The sequence below is a fragment of the Chiloscyllium plagiosum genome, chromosome 4, assembly GCF_004010195.1.
Source record: "Chiloscyllium plagiosum isolate BGI_BamShark_2017 chromosome 4, ASM401019v2, whole genome shotgun sequence".
Classification (NCBI taxonomy): Eukaryota; Metazoa; Chordata; class Chondrichthyes; order Orectolobiformes; family Hemiscylliidae; genus Chiloscyllium; species Chiloscyllium plagiosum.
In genome coordinates this window covers 22,415,377-22,434,695 of record NC_057713.1, presented here as the reverse complement: position 1 = coordinate 22,434,695, position 19,319 = coordinate 22,415,377, and the positions used below count along the sequence as shown (strand labels likewise).

Genomic DNA, 19,319 nt, shown 5'->3' with positions numbered 1-19,319 from the left:
GTCATGCCTCACCGCATCATAATTTCCCTGCCCCCAGCTATAACTCTTGCCCTGCAGTGCACACTTATCCCTCTCCATCACTCGAGTAAAAGTCACCAAATTGTGGTCACTGTCCCCAAAGTGCTCACCTACCTCTAATTCTAACACCTGGAAGTGTATGTAATACTCTATCTGTGATCTCACCAGTGTCTTGTACAAGTTCAACATCACCTTGTTTTTGTACTCGATATACCTAGCATTCTGTCCCCAAAGTGCTCACCTACCTCTAATTCTAACACCTGGAAGTGTATGTAATACTCTATCTGTGATCTCACCAGTGTCTTGTACAAGTTCAACATCACCTTGTTTTTGTACTCGATATACCTAGCATTGGATAGGTATATGGAGGATAGTGGGTTAGTATAGGTTAGGAGGGCTTGGATCGGCGCAACATCGAAGGCCAAAGGGCCTGTACTGCGCTGTATTGTTCTATGTTCTATGTTCTATGTTCTATGTCCCTGTGGATAAAGTTGAGGACACTGTGTGCTTTATTAACTGCTCTCTCCACTTGCCCTGAACCTTCAATGATCTGTGCATAGAAAATCCCAAGTCATTCTGATCCTGCAACCCCTTTAGAATTACATCACCTATTTTAGATTATCTTTTAATGTTCTCCTACTGAAGTACATCATCTCCCACTTCTCTGCTTTGAATCTCATCCATTACCTATCTGACCACTGCACCACCTTGACCTTTTGGAGTTCCACAATGTGCTCCTTACATTTCATAATCTTTCAAAGTTTTGTGTGTCATCTGCAAACTTTGAAATTGAGCCATTAACACCAAGATGCAGAACATCAATTACTGCCCCATTAGTCTACTCACAATCATCAGTAAATTGATGGAAGGCGTCATCAATAGTGTTATCAAGTAGCACTTACTTAGCAATGGAGAAAGTGAGGTCTGCAGATGCTGGAGATCAGAGCTGGAAATGTGTTGCTGGAAAAGCGCAGCAGGTCAGGCAGCATCCAGGGAACAGGAGAATCGACGTTTCGGGCATAAGCCCTGAAGAAGGGCTTATGCCCGAAACGTCGATTCTCCTGTTCCCTGGATGCTGCCTGACCTGCTGCGCTTTTCCAGCAACACATTTCCAGCTCTTACTTAGCAATGACCAATTAACTGATGTTCAGTTTAGATTCTCTGAGAACCACTGCTAATCTCTTTCCAGCTTTGGTCTGGATATGGATAAATGAAATGAAGTTAACAGGTAATATAAGAGTGGTTTCCCTTGATATTGGGGCTGTATTTGACTGAGTGTGGCATCAAGGAGTTCAAGCAAGACTAGAGTTGATGGAAATCAAGGAAATATGTACATTATCACTGAGGTTTTTTTTTATTTGTCCATATTTTACTGGCTAAGTCAGCTTTTATTGCAAATTCCAAATTGCCCACAGGGGTAGTTAAGAGTCAGCTACAATGCTGTGTGTCTGGAGTCACATGTAGGCTTGACTAGGTAAGGACAGTAGATTTCTTTCCCTAAAGAACCTTAGTGGATCAGATGGATTTTTATGACATTGATAGTGGCTACATGGTTGCTATTAGGTTCACTTGTTTTTAAAGGTTTTATTGAATTTAAATTTTCACAACCTGCCATTGTTGGATTCAAAGTCATGTCACCAGAATATTAACCTATGGTTCTGGAAAACAAATTCAGAAACATTACCACTACACTGCTACCTGCTCTACTATCAATATCATGGAGTTAACAATTGGTCAGAACCTGATTTGGACTCGCCAATTATCGTGGTCACGAGAAATACTGGTCACAAGAAAATGTCAGAGGGTAGGAATCCTGCAGCGAGTAACTCACTTCCCCAGAGCTGGTCCACTATGTGCAAGTCAGGAGTGTGATGGAATATTCCTGGCTGGCTCAGTGCAGCTTTTGTTATCACCCAGGATAAAGCAACTCACTTGATTAGCACCACATCCACAAACATTCACTTCATCCACCACTGATGTTCATTCACAGCAGCATGCACAATCTACAAGATGCACTGCAGGTATTCACCAAGGCTCATTTGACAGTACCTTCCAAATTCAAGATCACTGCCATCTCAAAAGACAATGACAGCAGTTGGATGAGAACACCGCCATCTACATGTTCCCTTTCAAGCCACTTACCATCCTGAATTAGATAGATACTGCTATTTTATTTTAAGTGTTACAGTGTTAAAATCCTGGAACTCCCTCCCTTATGGCATTGTGTGTCTATCTCAAGCAAATGGTCTGCAGCGGTTAGAGAAGGTGGCTCACCACCACTTCTCAAGAACAACTGGAGGTAGGGAATAAATGCTGGCCCAGCCAGAGACATCCACATACCATTGTGGGTGGCACAGTAGCACAGTGGTTAGCACTGCTGCCTCACAGCACCAGAGACCCGGGTTCAATCCCCGCCTCAGGGGACTGTGTGGAGTTTGCACATTCTCCCTGTGTCTGCATGGGTTTTGTCCAGGTGCTCTGGTTTCCTCCCACAATCCAAAAAAAAATGTGCAGGTTAGGTGAATTGGCCATGTTAAATTGCTTGTAGTGTTAGGTGAAGGGGTAAATGTAGGGGAATGGGTCTGGGTGGGTTGCGCTTCGGCGGGTCGGTGTGGACTTGTTGGGTCGAAGGGCCTGTTTCCACACTGTAAGTAATCTAATCTAATCTAATCAAGGAATAAAAGAGAAAACCTAACTACAATAGTTCAAAAAATCCATGACATGAGTGCGCTAGTGGATGGACAATATGTGTGTTGGCCTTATGCCAATAATGAATTCATAAAAACTGAATTGTCTGTTCAAATATAACTTGGGATGATAATTTATTCTTCCTATTGAGGAGAATTTTAACTGTGCAGGGTCTGATATGCTTTCACTGTGGATGTCAGTTCACTAAAAAGGACAGAGAGCTGTGTCCAAATTCAAACACGCTTGTGAAATTTAGGGAAAAAAGTGACACTGATTAGATTACTTACAGTGTGGAAACAGGCCCTTCGGCCCAACAAGTCCACACCGACCCGCCGAAGCGCAACCCACCCAGACCCATTCCCCTACACCTAACACTACGGGCAATTTAACTTGGCCAATTCACCTAACCTGCACATTTTTGGACTGTGGGAGGAAACCGGAGCACCCAGAGGAAATCCACGCAGACACGGGGAAAACGTGCAAACTCCACACAGAGAGTCACCTGAGGCGGGAATTGAACCCGGGTCTCTGGCGCTGTGAGGCAGCAGTACTAACCACTGTGCCACCGTGCTGCCCACTTGGAAACATTGTGTGGAAACATTGAAGAGAATAAGAGGGTGTTCCACTGTATTTAAATGTTGTGACAGTATATTTTATTCTTTTACCTTTGACCTTCAGTACTAAACTTGTTACAAAATGAATGTTGTCTTTACTGTCCTTTCTGCGCTGCAGAGCTATTAGACAGCTTGTGAGATGTTCAAAGGAATTTCAAAGCCTTATTTTTCACTTCTAACCATGTACAAATTGGTTTTATTAATGTAAAAACATAATCCTTCCTACCGTGACCTTGAAGTTTGCTTTTTTTTATTGTAATTATCTTTGTCACCTCTTTATGTGGTTCTCTTTAAAGAGAAACCTTGACAACCATTTTGAAACAGTAGCCATGGAAACACTATCCATTGGTTGCTAAGTAGTTGAGCACACAGTTAATTTAGGTGTAGTCCTCAGCAATTTAATAATTGTGTCTCACAGCAGCAACTGTCAGCAATTGCTTATAATAACATGATGAGTTAAACATCAGAGTCCCTTGAATGTGTTAATACCTTGTGCCCCATTCATAGCTATCTATTATTCATACATAGTCATTTAGCTTCTTGCTTCTTTCTAACTCTGTCTCATTACACAAAGTTTTCTAAATGAAAGAGGTTTATGGCAAACTACTCCCTTCTCCTGACCATGATTATTTTTAAGACAACCGCTAAGAATTAAACCTATGGATGGAATAGAATCATAAAATCAAAAAATCCCTACAGTGTAGATCGAGGTCATTTGGCCATCAAGTCTGCATTGATCCTCTGAACAGCATCCCACCCAGATCCATTTCCCTACCCTATCCCTGTAACCCTGCAATTACCATAATTAATCCAACAAGCTCGCACATCTCTGAACACTATGGGCAATTTAGCATGGTCAATGCATCCAACCTATACATCCACGGTCTGTGGGAGTAAACTGGAGCACCCAGCCAAAACCCACACAGACATGGGAGAATGTGCAAACTCCCCACAGACAGTCGCCTGAGGCTGGAATCGAACCCAAGTCCTTGGTGCTGTGAGGCAGTAGTAATCTTCTGCTGTTGGGCTGGTAGTGAGCTTGGGGATGAGTCAGGCATTGAATTAGATGGGATGTTGGCCTACTCGAACCTTACCATCTTCCTGTGTCTGCCCGAAATAACCTAAGACACTGAATGAACTTAATTGGTTAGGGTTCGGTGAGCTGATGGGTTATGTCCTATATTATATGACGCTATGATGGAAGTACGGTTGACAACAGTAATTGAATGTATTCCTGGATGTTTCATTACATGACATCCCCTCCTCTCCTGCCGAATGGTGCAACCATCAGTTGGCTAGTGCATCTATCCTTGTTACTTCCTACACTAATTGGAAAACAAAAAGAACCATTATGCAATTGGATGGTGCTTAAGTGTTAACCTGCCAGCTTTTCTTTCTGATTTTCAACATTTTCACATCTGATGCAGAGAAATGTTCCAAGAAAATGACAAACAGAATGTATTTCTTTATGTCCTGGTGATTTTTCTCCAGCAATGCCCACAGCAGTGGCCTAACAGTTGATTGTTAGTTCCTAGAGACCAGGTTTATCACACAAGGGAGGCAAGCGTACAGGGGAAGCCCATGGTCTGAGCATGACCAAGCGAACCCTTTAATTGTCCAATAAGTGATCACTCAAGGCCTCATTCTGCCCCCTGCTGGGAGGAAATCAGCTTCAGGTGGACCTTTTGGGGTGTACTGTGCACAGCAGCTGATACCATGAAGCCAGGTTGTCATCCCTGGCCGGGGGGGGGGTGGTTTGGGGGGTCTTGATGAAAGGCACTCCATCGAGGAGGGTCAGTCACATGACATTGCTAACAATGCTCATGATCCACTTTACCTGCCACTCCTTGCAGAACCAACACCTGCACATATCCCTCCCAATGCATGTGCACATGCATGCGCATATGAAAGCATTTTGATTTCAAAATGTGCTTTATTCATAAAAATACCTTTCTGTACATACATAGTAACTAAAGCAGCTCTGTTGTGTGCAGTAACATATGGTGAAACAAACAAACATCGGAGTTTGACTCTACCTAACAAAATAAATAAGGCATTTTCTTTCACTTATGCAAGACTCTACTGTATTTCCACATATTTGACGCATTGGGAGAGTCCAATAACTGAACAGACCCCTATTTGACTTCAATAGAAAGATCTTGGATGGTGGTCTTTCTCCACTGCGCCATGGTAGCAGCTGCGCAAGATTTAATGCATCCCTCAGCACATAGTTCTGGGCGAGAGCGTGCGTGGACGAACACGTGCACACACAAACACTATACCTGTGGCTTGGGTCTCTCTTTGATCCTGTGACTGTGGTAGGTATTCTTTCTCCATTAGGCCTGACCTCAACCTCTGGTGCTGCTGTGCACAAGGTCTTCCTGCTGCTTATTGGTCAGTGTGATTCCTGCCTGTGGGGTCTTAATTCATGGGCAAACGTCTACTGGCCTGGGCATTGCCTGATCAATTTGTGGTTTGTTGGCCCTTCCCATAAGGAGACAAAAAGAGTCTTTTGCTGGTCCTCCAGATTACTGGTGGCACCACAGCAAGATTCCACAAATAGAAATATAGGATATTTATGACACTGGAAGCCATTCAGTCCATCTCCTCACAGCAGCCACCCAAAATGAATCTTTCTGCAGTCCTATAAATCATAACTCAAATCCCTCCTCTGCCTCAATTAATTATCCACTCTATGTAATGGCCTTTTTTCATTTTGATGGGGGAGAAAGTGGAGTAATATTTATGTCACTGGACTAATGATCCAGAGGCCAGACTACCTGTGCTTTTAACATGTGTTCAAATCCTACCATAGCAGCTATTGGAATTTATGTTGAGTTAATTAATCGTTCTAGTCCATGAACCTAACTTAAATTAGCATAAAAACCCATCTGTTTCATTACTGCTCTTTGGGGAAGGAAATCTTTACCTGGTCTGACTGATAACTGAATCCAGACCCAAGCCAATGTGCTTCACTCTGAATTGCTTTCTGAAATGCAAGGTGGTCAGTTCAAGTGACAATTAAATATGGGTAACAAATGTTTGCCTTGCTGAGTGATGCTCACATGCAATGAAAGAATAAATTCTAAAAAAAAATAAAATTCCCTTAAGCATTTCGAACTCAAACAACTAACTCTGCATTCTGTGCCATGAAATTAAAATTGAATTTGCAGCAGAGGTTCAGGACCTTTCAATAAGGTTTATTTGTGCTCCACATGAGCCTCCTCCCATGCAGTTGACATGCCCTTCTTCCTTACGTACATATCTGGTTTTGCTTTGAATGTATCTATGCAATTCCTCTCAATACTCTTCAGATTCCCACTATTCTGAGTACAGAGGGTTTTTCTGATTTTTTAAATTAAATTTGTTAGAGGCTCTTCTCCAGCTATGACCCCTAGCTATTAATTTTTTTGAAAGAATATTCTCTATCTTTACACTGTTGAACACATTCAGAATTGTAAAATAAAAATTAAGAAGATGTCTATCAGGTCATGTTTCAGTTTCCTCATTTTCAGAAAAATACAGCTTAGTCTCTTCAATTTCTCCTGATATCTCATTCTTGCTAAATCTCTTTTTGTCTTTCAACTCTTCAATTGCTGTTTTAAATAGTTCCATGTCTCAATTTTCTCAAAACCATATAATTACTCATTTTCATGGTTATGCTTGTAAATGCACATTGCAGATCCTCAGTGGGTCATCGTTTGTGGAATAGAAACTATGACCAACAACTTCCTCAGTCGATAAATACAGAAAGTTATGACACAAAAGCTTTTCCCAAATGCATCACACTCATTTAAGTTTAGATTAGAATACATCCACAGCCCCAAATCTTTACCTGGGCACTTTTTGTCATTGCACAATCTGTACTCCTCCTGAGGTCCATCACATTGCAGTCCTCCAAAAAATGGCCCAGAGCAGACCCTCACTCGAAGCTGTGTCCCACCATCACAGCTTTTGGTGCATGGTTCCCAGTTGTTCCATTTTTGCCATTTCCCATCCACTGTAAAACAAAAAGTCAAAGTTGCTAATGGATCTCAATTTGAAGAGAGCATGATGTCTGGAGTTCCAGTAGTCTCCACTTTGGAGATATCCCACATGCAGCATCGACTTACTCTATCCTACAGTTAGACAGTTTTATTACATTTTATGCTTGTATTTAAAAAAAATCATTGACAAATGAGAACATGAGTGCTCACTTCACAAAGTGATACCTAGTGGTTGGAGCTTTAGGCAATTCTGAAAAGAAAATGTGACATGCATTTTTAAGTGATGGGGGCAAAAGTATATCTTTAAAGAAACAAAAGCTTTAGGGTGGCATAGTGGCTCAGTGGTTAGCACCACTGCCTCACAGCACCAGGGATCCGAGTTTGATTCCAACCTCAAGCAACTGTCTTTGTGGAGTTTGCACATTCTTTCTGTGTCTGCTTGGGTTTCGTCCGGGTGCTCCGGTTTCCTCCCACAATCCAAAGATATGCAGGTCAGGTGAATTAGCCATGCTAAATTCCCCATAGTGATCACGATGTGTAGGTTAGGTGCATTAGTCGAGGGTAAACGTATCTGGGTGGGTCATTCATCAGAGGGTCCAGTGTGGGCTTGTTGGGCTGAATGGCCTGTTTCCACACTGTAGGGATTCTAAGAGTAGCAATGCGGGCAAACTCAACACAAAGTACTTCAGGAAGACTTGTAAGGCTTTTACTATTTTGTTGATTCAAAGTTTACCTCCTGTTAGCATTATTTTACATGTGGAAAGAGTAAAATAGAGGATTGGTGCTCTTCAGCGGGCCTTGTCATATTTGGTGAACATAATGTAGAGGGATTCAGGTTCACAATGCTTTGAAATTTGTGTCACAGGTAGACAGGGTAGTTAAGAAGGCATTAACCATGCTTGCCTTCATTGCTGAGACCTTTGAGTAAAGGAGTTGGAATATTATATTGAAGTTGTACAGGATGTTGATGAGGCCTTTTCTGGAGCACCGCATGCAGTTCCAGTCGCGCTGCTCTAGGAAGGATATTATTAAATTGGAGACAGTTCAGAAAAAAATTGCCAGGATGTTGCTGGGAATGGAGGGTTTGAGTTATAAAAATAGGTTAGATAAGCTATGACTTTTTTCACTGGAGCTTAGGAGACTGAGCTTATTGAGGTTTATGAAATCATGAAGGGCATAGATAAGGTGAATAGCAAGGGTCTTTTCCCTAGGGTGGGGGAGTTCAAAACTAAGAGGCATATTTTTAAGGTGAGAGGAGGAAGTTTTAAAAAAGGACATGATTGGCAATTTTTTTACATAGTGTTTCATGTGCAAAATGAACTGTCAGTGACAGTAAAGGTGTAGGTATAGTTACAACATTTAAAAGACATTTGAATAAGTAGATGAATAGGAAATATTGGGAGGAATATGGGTCAAATGCAAGCAAGTCAGACTAGTTTAACTTAGGAACATGATCGGTATGGACTAATTGAATGGAAAAGTTTGTTTCCAAGCTGTATGACTCTGTCACTCTATGATTCTAGACAGAGTGGCAGTTTGCAACTCATCTGACCAAATGGCCCATGTTGGAATTGTGTATGGCATTGGACCAACACTTGGGTGTCAACAGTGTAGTGTTGAAAAGGGTGAAGTCTCAGCTGAAAACACCTTACAACTAATCCAATTTCACTATTTACAAAAGATGAAATTGACTGTCAGATTTGTCATCATATTTCTTCAGCATAAATGTCAGTCCTGCTCTCAGTATGCTAAAACAGAGTACTCCAAATCAGAAAATTCTACCTTACCAATCAAGGGAGACAATCATATTATAACAGCACATATTGCAAGTTGCTCAATTCCGTTTTTCTGACAATAAACTATTGGCTGGAACAATCCTGCCAAAGCAGGGATCATTTCACAAGTCACCAGTTGCTATGCAACATTACCAGCTCCATATTATTAACCTCATCATAATTGACAAGACTCTGGTCACTTACATAATCAGTGTGTTTTAAGACTCTGATTCAGTATATCAGTGAGCCATGCTTTGGCAGTACCTAGAAAAATATAGCAACATCAAGCTGTAACTTGAAAAGGGGATATGCACTGGTTCAGTGATCAACATGTTTTTTGAGATTTGCTATTGCAGAACATATGGACAAAAATGAGGCAAGTGCCTGTTCAGACAATGGATCCCAAAAATCTGCAGAACAGCATTATGCTGAGAAGCTTAGGCTCAGAAATTAGGCTTCCACATTCCAGTTTGGTTGGTGAGATTCCATTGAGGGTTGTTAGTATTGTGACATCCATTACTCCCCAACACTTATATGGAAGGACTCCTGCTGGGAGTGGAAAATTCCCAAGTTTATTTGGAAGTTTATTTGGTTTCAGCTTTTATTACATTTAAGCTGCCCCGAAAACAAATATCAGCCTTTCTGGTTTCAAATATCAGCCTTTCTGGTTCCTGGACTGCAGTCCACCAACCCCCCACCCCAATGTGTAAAAGGAAAATGGTTATTTAAACAGAAAATGTTTAAAAAGATCCACCTATCAAAATGTGTTCATGGCCCAGGAAACCTTGAAGAAGAGGTTGTTTTCCAGGACTACATTATTTGTCACTTACCAGTATAGTAGTGGCCAAAATGTGCCAATACTAGAAAGGATACCTCCCAAACATTCTGAAAATTGAGAACCTCTCTGCGCAGCCCTTGGTGCTGTGACAGACTCAGTGGTGGAACCTCCTTGTGGACGTATGCCAGATCTTCCACAAAGAAAGTTAGCGCCTTGGACTTGTGGGAGCTGAATACTTTTCCAGTCATATTAAGACCATAGTTTTTAACTTAATAAGAGAATCTGAAGATTTGAATTTGGGTTCACAGCGAATTCAAGAATAAAATATTGAAGCTCTTCCCTGTCAGCTTTTCCCTCTCCCTTTATAAAATGGTATCGCTGAACAATTCACTAACAAAAAGCACAGGACACAATCTGAATGAATGAACCTTACCTGGGCACTGTCTTGGAAAGCATGGCCTGTTTTCAGACCAGAAACCCTGGCATTCAGCTCCACCAAAGGAAGGCCCATTGCATTCCCTTGTCCGTTGTTGTGTCCCATTTGAGCAAGTGGCAGAACACTGACTCCAGCTAGACCAATCATTCCAGTTCCCATCCACTTGTTGGAAAGAAAACAAACAACTATAAATTAAAACACCGCATTTTCAAGGTTATGATGGGAATTAGCAAAGATATCTGTGGCAAGTTGATTGCAATGCTGAGTAATTTAATTATCAAAATGCATATAAATGAATATAAAACAAAAATTGCTGAAACTTATTCTTCTGAAGGTTATCTGATGATATAATTTAATAGAGAAGATCAATAAAGTACACAATATAGGAGAGGTGAAGAAATATTTTTATTTTCTTTCTCATGAGAAACTGGGCTGAGAAGGCAGGGAGGGAGACTCATTTTTGGGTTGAATTTTAATGGAGTTGGGAAGAGCAGACAAGCCTTTAAAAATGGGGGCAGGAGCTGAATGTGAAAGTACCACTCCCATTTCAAAAAGATCCAGTATTTGTTGGTAGAACAAAGGGAATAGGACATACAGCACACAGGTGGGAGAGCGATTTGAACTCAATGTTGAATTGTAAGTACCCTTAAATGGTGATATACAATCCTTATAACTGTCATGATTTGAAGTTTTTTTATTTAATTTCCACTCTTTCATTTAGAAAGAAACAGGCTGTCACTGTCAGTGAGAAATACACTCTGCTGGAATTATTCAATTGATACACATAGGTTTCTTGAAAACTATCCTTTCATACTATTTTAACAGAGCTCTTTGTTAATATGTGACAGCATTGGAGAGGGTACAGAGGAGATTTCCCAGGATGTTGCCTGGGCTGGAGATTTCAGTTGTGAAGAGAGATTGGATAGACTGGAATTATTTTCCCTGGAGCAAACGAGAGCGAGAGGAGACATGATTGAGATGTATAAGATTATGAGGGACATAGACAGGGTATTCAGGAATAAACCTTTCTCCTAGGTGGAACAATCAATGATCAGGATGCATAGATTTAAAGTAAGAGGCCGGTGGTTTAGATGGGGTGTGACAAAACATTTTATTCACCCAGAGGGTGGTAGGAATCTGAAACTCACTGCCTGTAAGGGTGAGAGTGGCAAAAAGCATCATAATATTTAAGAAGTATTGAGATGTGCACTTATGAGGCTAAGGCATTCAAGGCTCTGTGCCAAGTGCTGAATAATGGGATAAGAATCATTACGTGCTTGTTTTAGAACAGACCTGATTTGATGATCTGAACAGCCTTTTTCTTTGCTGTAGACCTCTATGAATATAATATTACCCTGAGGGGTAGGATTATGCTATAATAAATGATTGGCTGAGTTTCTAAAGTTTAGCTACTCAATAAGGATTTACAAGTTTACTGTTTACTGACACTTAAAAGGGTTAATTAACTTGTTAGCTATCTTTGATGTGGTGTATGAAGAGAAGCATGCTTGTTTTTTATAAGACAGTAATACGTCAGGACATTTAAAAGCTTGGAGTATCACAGGAGTGACAGCCATATTAAATGATGAGAAGTTCATTTGCCTTTCATCTCCACTTGGCCAGTGAGGTTTCCTAAATTGGTTACTGGATGATAATGTTCAAGGGAAATATTCTACCAAGCTGGGTCTAGTGAGTTGTGAAATTCCCCAACTCAATCTATTTCTCTTGGGATAAAATCCATCCCAACTGTCATCAAAGGGACTTGTTCATTGGTCCTAATTGTTTCTTTCCTGTTCTCAAAGTCTGGCAAGATTTTATTTTGTTATTGTGTCTTTCTTCTAATTATAGTTAGTTGTGAATATAGCAGTATAGTCCAAATCATATGTCTGTACCACTTTGATCAAACATTTTGGCACCCATTCTAATCTTCGGCTCTGAGACAATTTTTATTTGATTGCACTATTGAAATATCTTAAGGTCTTTTACTATATTGAAGAGATTAATTAACTGTAACTGGTTAACTTTCACAATTTTGTATGACAATAAAACAATTTACTTCACAGGTGAAGCTGTCCTCACCTGGAATGCATTTTCATTGGTGGAAATAAAGGAATAGAAATCCACAGCACCAAAAAAGGCTTTTGGCCCATTGTGTCCATGCCAGTCAAAACAACCATCTAAATCTTTTAATTCCATTGTCCAGCACTTGGCTCATACCTAGTATGCTTTAGAAATCAAGAGTGAAAACCCCAAACATTTACTTCCATTAAAAAAAGCCAATTACGCTGTTCTGTTATCACTTTTGGCAAAATCATCTAACCTGAGTACAGTCCAGGGATAAATATAGGAATTATGAGCTGGAGTAGTCAATTTAGGTCCTCAAACCTGCTACACCACTTGTTATGATCATGGCTGATCTCATCTTGGCCTCAACTCTACTTTCCTACCTGCTCCCCACAACCTTTGAACTCATTATTAATTAAAAACCAGCAAATCTTCTCCTTAAATTTACTCAATGTCCTGTGTTTGTTACCAATGCAGCACTGCGCTAGTTATATGTGTTTCCGGTTGACAAGACATAACTAGTGAGGTCACACAAGGCTCGGTCCTCAAACCCAAATTTTGCTAGTTTATATTTACTCATTTAAGATTTTATCATCTGAATCAGATATCCATTTTAATGAATCAGAAGCAAAATATCTGACCTGTGCAATTAGATTTATCGTGTTCAATAAGCTATTTAAGAATCAATACATTCAATTGCCTGTTTGATACAACAGAATTTGAGGGAATGTTTTGACAACAAAGAGAGGATGGGAAGGAGGCAATCTTAGAGTAAAGAGCGTGGATGCCATGGATAAGGCTATCAATTATGGAGTGAATAGAGGGACATTGTACCAGAAATCAGAGCCATCGAGAGTGTCATAAATATAAAGGAGGAGGTTCTGCAGGACAGTTCTTATCAAAGGATGACCATCTTAGAGAGTTTAGATGCAATGTAGCTATCACTGAATAGAACTTGATGGCTGAATCAAATGATTGGGAAAGTGGGAGATCCTACCTAGCTGAACCGGAGTAGAGGACTTCAGACCTCCATATGGTGTTCCAGTTTTGGGAGTCTTGCAGTTATTGTGGTATCACATACGTAAATACCTTTTCATTTCAATTATCATTTGCTTGTTGACTTACATTTAGCTTGCACTGGTTCTAATTCATGTTAGAATTAAGCTTAAAAAATGAAATATTGGGAATTTCTTAGGTAACTTGGTAAAAATATTTTGATTTATGGTTCTCCCCCGCCCTCCCCATTGGTTCATAACAACATTAAAGTCCAGTACAAAGACATAGAGACTGATTGGGAAATGTACATGTGTACTTCAGAGGTTCAAGTCTTAATTGCAAGAAACAGTCTTGATGTGACTTGAAACAAGTTGCAAAAATAATGATTGTAGCAAAGCATGTGGGGTTGAACATAAAATTCGGAGCTCAGGTGAATGGAATCTTTAAAGAATTTGCACAGCAGCAGGGACTTAGGAAAGAACAGAACAGTTTGTTAATAATAAAACACAACAGGCCATAACTGGAAATGCAATAGAACTAATAAAAGATTGACTTAGAAAAAGGGGATGAAAGTGGAAATCAAAATGGTGCATTGATTTCCAATTAGGTGAAGTTAAGTTAACAAGGAATTGTCACAGGTCTCGACAGTCAGACAGATTTTTTAATCACTCAGGTGATCAAGTGTGCATTGGAAAAGAAGGAAAGTGGAGTTGAGGATTGTCAGATCAGCCATTATTTCATTGAATAGCAGAGCTGACTTGATGAGCCAAATGGCCCACTCTGATCTTCTGACTGAGAGTCAAAGCTGATTCAGAGAATTTCTCCTTTGGACGTAAATTTAGAGAAGAGGGAGTGAAATGTCCTTTAAGCAAACTGCCACAAAACTGCACTCCTACAAAGTGTTTACGTATGGACAGCTTTGTGTATAATCCTCTCTTTCAGCAATGCATTTGACAATGAGAAAATAAAGATTGCCAAATTCAATACTTAGTTAGTGACCTAAAGGCAGAAATGTAGAAAATTGAGAATGCAAACTGACCAGACATATGTAGAATTTGTCAGGGTAAAGGAAATGCCAGTTGGTGGATGGTGTAGATCCATGAAAGTGGAGCAGAACTTAGATAAACTTAGAAAGATGATGTTGGTGCAGGAAATCAAGAATACTGTCTCTTTGGTAATAAAGTCTTGCATAATATGGGGATCCTCAGTAATGGCATATGAACATGAATCAAGTGACAAGATGTTTACCAACAGGTCCTAATTTTGAACCTTGCAAATAAATTGGAATGAGAGCAAATTCAATATTGATGTTGAGAAGAAACTGATGCTCAAAATAGTGGAGAAGATAAACATCTAGTCCTCTCAGGTTAGTAAATGTGAAGGTTCATGTTTCATTTAAATGGACCAATGTGCTAATTCTTTAGGGTTAGTCTAGGATTAGTGTACTGATTATAATGAGGGCCAGGTGGATCGCATTGAGTATGAGATCCTTAATTGGGGCTGTTAACCTGGGCCAATTAAGGAGCCCTGGCTGACAGATATGACAGGAGACTCAGAGTGTCTCCTCACTCTGGGGACTTGCTCTGAGCTGGCCGGTCAGAGTCCATATACTATGGACTTGCAAATAATGGGTGACTTGGTGATGAGATATCAACCCCCGTGCAGTTATTTCAGTTAGGACGGCTGTTTTGACCAGCACAGATGTGTTGGGTTGAAGGGCCTTTTTCTATGCTATATGTTGCTGTGACTCAATGACTCATAAGAAGGTTGAATGCTGGAGTTTAAAGAATAATAAAGGAAACTGTTGCATTTTCCCAGTTATGGAGCATTCCCAGTAGTGTTTATGACAAGCATGGGCTCTCCCATAAACTCACTGAGAGAATGAATCAGAGGATAGAAAGCTATAGGGATTTTGGTTGAGGGTAAAGTATCCCCATGTTCATCGAGTGAGGTAAACAATTAACAGTTGTTGTTTGAGATAGGATCAGCATTGTAGCCAATGTTGCCAGATTGTAAGAATTCTTCCAAAGTATTGCTGAAGGTACTGAAAAATAAAAGATAATGATTTACATCATTCGTGGGAATTGTTTGCCAGTTCCCTTGTGTATGGTTAATATAAAATGTGGCTTAGCTACTTTGTTCTGTTATTGTGGGCATTATTCTTAATACACTTGCTGAAGCGTTGATTTCTTGTTAAGAGACAAATTGGCTGGGTATAAATTAGTGGGATCTCCAGTAATTTCAGAAAGGTCAGCACAGGCTGTTGAGACTGAAGTTTTACAGGGATAATTTTACCATAATATTGTCAGATTGTGATGTCTGACTGTTGTCAAATTAATTCCAGGTCATCAAGCTAGGCAAGAAGCAGATTAAATTGTTGTAGAGGGTGATTTACAGGTTTCATGAGCTGAAATCATGGACGTAGAGGAGATGTTGGTGAGTGTTTAGTGATCTGCACCAGTTAACTTCTTAATTCGACCCTCAACCAAAGAGCTTGCCTCACACAGATGTTCTGGGCAAATAGCCATAAAGTTCTTTGAATGTGATCACATCATAAGTGAAGACCATCTCACAGGCTAGCTGAGGATTGGTTTATAGTCCTTCAGATTACCCATCTGAAGTTTACCTACAAGATCTCAATTATAGGACATGTGTGTATTCGGAAGTCTTGGGCTAAAATACCAGATTTTTATCGGCCAAAGTTGCATTAGGTTATGGTTAGTCTTTGTAAGACATTTGTCAAATGGTTAGGAAGCCCAGCTTTTGAGCAAATCAATTCTAGAACTGAGATGACGAAGCTTTTCTTCACTCAGAATGTGGAAAGCTCTGGCAGTGCACTCAGTGCCATATGTCTTTATTTTTTATTTGTTTGTGAGATGTAGGCATTTTTGACTGGTCAGCATTTATTGTCCATCCCTAGTTGCCCTTGAGAAGATGGTGGTGAGTTACCTCATTAACTGCCGCAGCACACATTGTCTCGAGAAAGTGATGGTTTTTTTTGGCTTTTAGCAAGATGTTTGGTGTTATCTTGACTATTTAATGGCAATTTACCTTTTCATTTGACATACATTTTCCTGTTAACTTGTGTCTAATAACTGTTAAAGTGCTAGTTACAAGAAGTGAAATTGCCATTTTGGGGTTGTTTAAATTTACTTTGGTTCAAGGTTTCTGCACATGGATTGTAACAATATCTAAGGAGGTAATTTTAATCTAACTAACTGAAAACCCATAGGATTGAACTGAAAACCAGATTTACACACAACCCAATATTGCATTTCAATGGAGAATAAAATCAGGTGAAGTAAAAAAAACTCTGTTGTTTTCATAACTGATGGATTAAAATTAATCTTGAATGCTGCCTCTGAATTAATTGTAAATGTAATAAACAGCATACCGGGACAAAGTGCAATGTTGCAGAACTTGGTTTGCTTCTCAGGTCCTTCACAGGGATTCCCTCCAAATTGAGGTTGGATGCAGGAACGGGTACGATCTCGGTGACCCCTTCCACATGTGGAGGAGCACAAGCTCCATGGCGACCATTCCTCCCAGACACCATGGACTGAAAACAGAACAACAAGGTCTTGATCTCAATTTATGATTAGGTTTATGTGTGAAAATTTGGGGTGCTGAAAAAGGCAATTAGTATAAATTAGATGGTCTTGGCGTGCCATAAACTGTCTGTACAGCAACTCTGCTTCAATCATCACTCCATTCTGCTCAAAAATGTATGCTGTCTTAATAGACAAAATTTGCTCTCCCACACCAGGAAATAATAATTTTTGAAATAACATGGATAGATATCCATATGGTACCATGCATGTGTCTATCATTTGCAACAAAGAATGTATGTGCATCTAAACCATACAAAGCATAAAGATTATAGATTTGAACCATGTATTGGTTAAGTTAGCTGGTGGAGTGGAGTTATGGCTACTAAAATTGACCTTTGGATTTCTGAAAAAGATAGGGGAAATGCTTGCCGGTGGTTCAATTTCTGATTTCCATTCAGTGATTGATGTGGACATGTCTAGGTTAAAGGTCCCAATCAATGATCACTGAGCCTCACAAATAGATGGAGAAGGAAAGAACTGTTAATTTATGTGCAACATTTCACAACCATACAACATATTTCATTCTAACAACAGAGGAATTAGTTTTGAAATGTAATAACTCATATAATGTCAATAAATAGCTTATGTGCAACAAAACTGCCAAAAAAAGCAATGAGTTTTTGGTCATGTTGATTCAAGATCAAAAGAAACTTGGGATACTTCATGTTCATCTAATTTAGTTTAATTCCTCATCCAAAAGGCAAGCCACTTATAGTGTACTATTTCTTCAATATTGCACAAACCTGTCAATATAGTTTATGCAGTGAAGTCTTGAAGTGAGATATGAATCCACAACCTCTGACTTGGAGGCAAGATTGCTATTATTGAACCAAGGCTAATACATTTTGGTAATGATCATATTGTTCGGGGTGCAGATCATAGCCATGGAAGTATACGTCATTAAGATATTATCATTTGAGGACAAGATGAAGGACATTGAAAATAAAAGCTTTAAGCTATTGTGAAAACAGAATAGTAGATTGGTTTGAGTGAATTACTATATACCTTATCCAATTGCTATGCTCATATTTATCAATAATAAATTACCTTAACTTCAATGACCAATATTTGGTAACCATTTGTCACTTGGAGCCATCAAAAGTCTTACAGTAGTGAATAGATTTGAATTAGATGTGCTGAGAAACAAAAATGTTGATACTGCACCAGATTTGGTTAGTTCCTACCTAAATTTATAAACAAACATACACATCAATCTTTATTCAGAAGATAAGTGCATGTGAGGCTTTAATTCAGAAGGTAGGCCGCAAAAAGAGAACCAATTGCAAAAATACTGTCTTGAGGATCTGACTTACTTTAATGTAGGATAAGTCTTTGGAAGCACATCAGTTGCAGCATGTCATATTTTAAACGGTGCTGCCTATCAAGAAGGCACAATCATCACCTAGACCAACTATGATTATCTGAATCTGGCAAAATGCTACCAAATAAATATGTACACCTAACTGGCAATCAAAATAGGGACTCTCAGATTTCAAGCCTGCAAGGAGCCATTTGCTGCAAGGCCACCAGTGCTGCATCGAACATATAACAGTCAGTGATATTGTGCCCTGGCCTTATAAATGCCTCCAAATTCTCCCCCAGAATTTTACAACAATAATTTTAAAGTGTGCCCTGGAGTGGCAAACCAGACAACCCTTCCTTGCAACCACCCCAGACAGACAACTTCTACTTGATCAGTCCTTGACAAGGTGTCAGATGATGGATGCTCTGAACTGAACCCCCTCCCACTCCCTCCTGCAGAATTTGTTTTATTTCTGAACTCTGTTTATTGTCACCTTTTCTTTCATTTTGGCACTTCTTCCTCCTCTCTCTCATCAGTCAACTGCTAATTTCTCAGAATGCCTTTTGAGCATTTTCAAAGCTCAAATATAATAACGGCACTTACCTTTTTAAGGGTACAATTCCTCATAAATGTCATTTTCATTTCACAGTTTGCTGGTCACTCCTATTATTCTAATACCATACAAAGGTCTGAGCTGGGCACAGAGTTGTCAAAAATAATGGCATTGAGTTGACGATAGATGATTAGATTACACTGCAGGTGAACTGCTCACTTGTGGTTAAACGCGCCTGCATGAAAAATTGATCCTAGTCACTTTGTACTGAAATACAAAATGTGGATAAACCTTCTTTGTTCCAATTAGTGCATTTGAGAAGCATGAGTAACAAGCTGTTCCACTGTTCATTCTTTAACTCTACAGGACTTGGTTAAACAAAACATTGGCACATCCTAGGAATTCAATTTTGTTTAAATCTAATGGGTTCAATCCAGCCCAACTTTGCTTGTTTAGGCTTTCTTTTGTGTAAAACAGACTGTGCTGTGTACGAGAAA

The 19,319-nt window shown here is 39.7% G+C and overlaps 1 protein-coding gene across 9 annotated transcripts in view; it reads right to left on the bottom strand.

The window, feature by feature from the left end:
• adgrb1a (adhesion G protein-coupled receptor B1a) overlaps window positions 1-19,319 on the bottom strand; it is a 585,075-nt gene that overhangs the window by 307,339 nt on the left and 258,417 nt on the right. For all 9 annotated transcript variants that reach the window (XM_043687845.1, XM_043687847.1, XM_043687850.1 and 6 more), the window contains 3 exons: window positions 16,750-16,914; window positions 10,293-10,457; window positions 7,156-7,320 (listed from right to left, as the gene is read on the bottom strand). In XM_043687845.1, the coding sequence (XP_043543780.1) occupies window positions 7,156-7,320; window positions 10,293-10,457; window positions 16,750-16,914 (495 nt within the window). The remainder of the gene's footprint in view (window positions 1-7,155; window positions 7,321-10,292; window positions 10,458-16,749; window positions 16,915-19,319) is intronic.